General features: G+C 37.9%; 1 protein-coding gene across 1 annotated transcript; it reads right to left on the bottom strand.

Annotated features, from left to right (window-relative positions):
• Positions 1-1,680: 1,680 nt before the first annotated feature.
• LOC310729396 (uncharacterized protein) lies at positions 1,681-3,470 on the bottom strand. Its single transcript, XM_083547515.1, has 3 exons — positions 3,100-3,470; positions 2,651-2,933; positions 1,681-2,506 (listed from the first exon to the last, which is right to left on the bottom strand). The coding sequence occupies exons 1-3, from the start codon at positions 3,339-3,341 to the stop codon at positions 1,844-1,846; spliced, it is 1,188 nt and encodes a 395-aa protein (XP_083403641.1). The 5' UTR covers positions 3,342-3,470; the 3' UTR covers positions 1,681-1,843.
• Positions 3,471-4,043: the final 573 nt, after the last annotated feature.

Below are 4,043 nucleotides of genomic sequence, written 5' to 3'. Positions count from 1 at the left end.
TTAGATTTTCTCTTCTATTATTGACTTGTGTTGTGCGGTGACTTTTTCTTAATGTGCATGTAATTTTCAACATGAGGATAATTTTTTGTGTTAAATCTTGTCCTTATTGTATTCTAGCGTATATTGATTGGATCAATAAGAATCAATAAGAAAATTAAAATAATGCGTGCTAAATATTGTGAGTGATAGTTAGTTATAACTATAAGCAGTGTTGGTCAGTAACGCGTTACTAGTTACTAATACTGTAACGCGTTACTTTTGACAGTAACTAATACTGTAACGCGTTACTTTTAAAAAATAAAGTAACTCCGTTACCGTATGGTGCGTTACCCGTTACTTTTATAAATGAATGAATTTCGGCTGAAGTGTAGACTACAGCCTAACCTGCTTACAGCAGCGACGCATTGTAGGATTGGAGGATTACCCTCTGTATACACGAAGAAGACGCACTGTGGACGTGTCTCCGTTTATTCAGGTCTGTGCGGCAGTAATGGCGAGTCGAGGCGAGAGCAAGAAGAGTTTCTCAAAGTGGAAATATGCTCATTATTTCACTTCAGTTGAGCATAAAGACAAAAACTTTTTAGTCAAATGTAAGTTGTCTTTTTCTGGTTCGAAGCTCGTATCTACTGCGATAAACAGAAACTCTAATCTGTTGAAGCTGCTCCAGGACCTCCATGCCTGAGGAGCTAGAAGCTAACCCGGTGTTCTGTTCTACATTGTGGATAGTTTTCATACTTAAGCTGTGAAAAGAACATTTTTAAGAGCTCAACACAGCAGAAGCCACTTTAGTTTTTGATTTTAAATATATTATTCAGCTTGTTTCATTATTTATTTCAGAAATCCTTGTGATATATTCAGTTTGTGCTGGTCTGACTTTAATAAAATAGTGTTTAAAAATTACTTTGTGTTTAAGTCAGTTTTGTGTTTGTATAGACCATAACGCATAAAAGGGCATTAATGGGAACATAAAAGAAGGTTCTTTAAAAAAGTAACTAAAAAGTTACTTTTAACAGTAACGCATTACTTTTTGGTGTAAGTAATAAACAAAGTAATTAAGTTACTTTTTGAATGAACTAACGAGTAACTGTAACTAGTTACTATTTTTTAGTAACGAGCACAACACTGACTATAAGTGTGATTACAGTTTTTCTCAACTGTTTCAGTCATTTCTCAGATCAGAATTGAAGTTTGCAGATCTCCAAGTGCATTTCTCAAAACAACACGTACAAACTGCACAACATAGTGGATAACCGGAAAATACGCGTCACCTGCTCAAAATGCTTTGTCTATCGTGCAAAAGCGTGTTTTTTCATCATTGTGTCAGAGGCAGCAGAATCCCATGTCATTTTTTCAACAATGTGAACGTGACAGGCAAAATTATTAGTCATGTTGTCAGTAGAACATCATACTCAGTTTTAGTTATTTAAATTATACTCAAGTCAGGTTTTGATGACTAGAAACTACTAAATTACCATACTGGCGTGTGTCATAATTTACAGTGTCCCTCCGGTAAAAAAAAAAAGGAGTTACTTTAGCAAACCATTGTGCATCAACCAGGTGTTACAGTAATTTACATGGTATGCATAGATAATTTTTCTGATTGATTCCATCTAACCTCAGTTAACCAATCAACATCGACCCACGTAACAGTATATGGAAGAATCGAAACAAAAGATCACACTGTATTCACATTTTTACTGTACTGTCAATAGTGGTACTTACATACAGAAAACAAAGGAAACTACACATAGGCTATTTACCAACAAATGAAAACCTGAAAAAGACAAAGTGGGAAATACTATACATGTACAGAAGGTAAAGGTGAAATTATATAGCAGTTTTCCTATGCGTCATGTTGGTCCTCTCTGTTGGGCCACAAATTCTCATCCACATCACAACATATATTTTCCCTTGCTATGCATGCTGGAAAGAATCTTCTTGAGTGCCTAATAAAGCCTCTGCATGCGTCTGCTGAGATGTCCTCACATGCTGCATCCATGGCAGCCAGCAGTGTCATCCGTGTATGTGGCTGATGATCATTAACCTTCCACCTCCAAGCCGAAAAAAACTCTTCAATTGGGTTCAGGAACGGGGAGTAGGGTGGAAGGAATTCAATCAGCATCCTGCGGTGGTGGACAAACCACTGCCTGATGTTGTCAGAGTGATGGAAACTGACATTGTCACAAATTACTACATACTTTGGTAGATCATCTCGATTGAGGTCCCTCTCATCTTCAGGAATGACATTTTTATAGAGATTGTCTAAGAATGTAAGGAGATGCTGTGTGTCGTACGGCCCCATAATAGGAATATGAGCTAGCACACCTTGGTCTGAAATAGCAGCACACATAGTGATGTTTCCTCCACATTGGCCTGGGACATCAACAGTAGCTCTCTGGCCGATTAGATTTCTACCACGCCTTCTGCCTTTGGCCAGGTTGAAGCCAGCCTCATCCAAGTATATGAAGTTGTGAGGTGGTTCTCTTGATTCCATTTCCATTATGCGCTATATACCAGAAATAACAGTGTGCATAAATTACTGAATTTGTCTTCATTGTTTACAGCTACATCAAATGTAAAGATCTATGAAGTTCCACCAATATCAAATGTGTAGAAGTTACTCTTACAGTATAGTGGTTATACAACATACCTGTACAAACTGGAGTGGTAGCTCTTTCACTCTGTCAGCATTTCTTTCAAAGGGTACATTGTACAGCTGCTTCATAGTGATTACATGTCTTTTCAAGACCCTGTCTATAGTTGAAATGCTCACAGATTGTATATTTTCAAATATACTGTTGTCTTCAACAACAGCACTTTGTATCTCCCTTAGTTTTATGGCATTGTTAGACATAACCAGGGTGTAAATTGCTTCCTCCTGCTGAGGTGTGAAAAGGGGCCCTCTGCCACCCCTGCGAGGTTGTCTTGCAGTCCTACATGAGAAAATATATTGTAAATTATAGAAGTATAAGGATCACAGGATTTTGATTCATACAGTAAATAACTAAGAATACTGTATGCATGGAAAACCTAAGGTGTGTTACAGTATATGTAACAGTAAGTCTACAGTATTACTTTACTATACAGTACATTACATACCTGTTCTCTCTACGAAATGTTTGAATTATTGATGACACAGTTGTTCTTCCAACATTTGGCTGCACCCTTCGACCAGCCTCTTCCATTGTAAGGCCATGATTAATAACGTGATCCACCAGTGTGGCCCTGATTTCATCTGGAATCGCTGTGTATCTTTGCCATCTTATACCCCTTCCTCTTCTGTGTCTCTGTACTCTTCCACCACGCAGTCTTAATCCTCTTCTTCTTCCTTCAGCTTCCATTATCAGAAAGGGGAACACTTGCGTTGTGCACTGTACATATATGTGACCCTGCCAAATCAGTCTTCATGAGTTGCACCTCTGAGCTATTTCACAGAACTGGTTGATCATTGGTTAGTCTAGAGTTGCACATGTTTCTCTTTGTCAATATTGGACATATTTCTTAGCAAACATGTACTCACAATTTGTAGAAATCTGTATAGACATACAATTCTGAGAACATGTTCACTCATTTTGATAGTACAGACTTCCAACCTGAGAAAAAGACTAATTGGTTTGGTGGTTGTGACATTTCAGCTGAGAACCAGGACAAGTTATTTTGCACAGCAGGACAAGAGCAACAAGAATTGTCTAAAGCAGCTGACAGATGTACAGAACCATTTGCATGTTGTCCAAAAGCAATTGCAAATTGATGAAAACAACAAGACATTGCTGATATGATGTGAAGAACTGACAACAGGTTCTGACGGTGGGACGAGTAGTTTTGAGAAATGCAGTTCTGTTGTGAGAAATGACTGAAAGCAGTTGAGAAAAAAATGTAATCATTTTGAGAAATTAGAGATGCTTCATTTTTCCGTTAAGGCTTAAACCTGCTTTTTTGTTACAGTCCACTAGAGTGCGCACTTCTACCATTCTAACCACACTCCCGCATCCTCTGTCTCTTATGATATTAAAACTACACACACTCATGGATATTCCCTGATT

The sequence above is a fragment of the Silurus aristotelis genome (genome assembly GCF_946808225.1).
Source record: "Silurus aristotelis genome assembly, chromosome: 7".
Taxonomy (NCBI): Eukaryota; Metazoa; Chordata; class Actinopteri; order Siluriformes; family Siluridae; genus Silurus; species Silurus aristotelis.
Note: the sequence above shows the minus strand (reverse complement) of the source record. Positions and strands in the feature narration are given on the sequence as shown.

Bases quoted from the DNA above. Each gene is read 5' to 3' on its own strand.
- LOC310729396 (XM_083547515.1), bottom strand. From the start codon at position 3,341: ATGGAAGCTGAAGGAAGAAGAAGAGGATTAAGACTGCGTGGTGGAAGA. The intron at 2,934-3,099 runs GTATGTAATGTA...TTTCTCATGTAG, and splicing joins ACATTTCGTAGAGAGAACAG to GACTGCAAGACAACCTCGCA. The intron at 2,507-2,650 runs GTATGTTGTATA...TCTGGTATATAG, and splicing joins TACCACTCCAGTTTGTACAG to CGCATAATGGAAATGGAATC.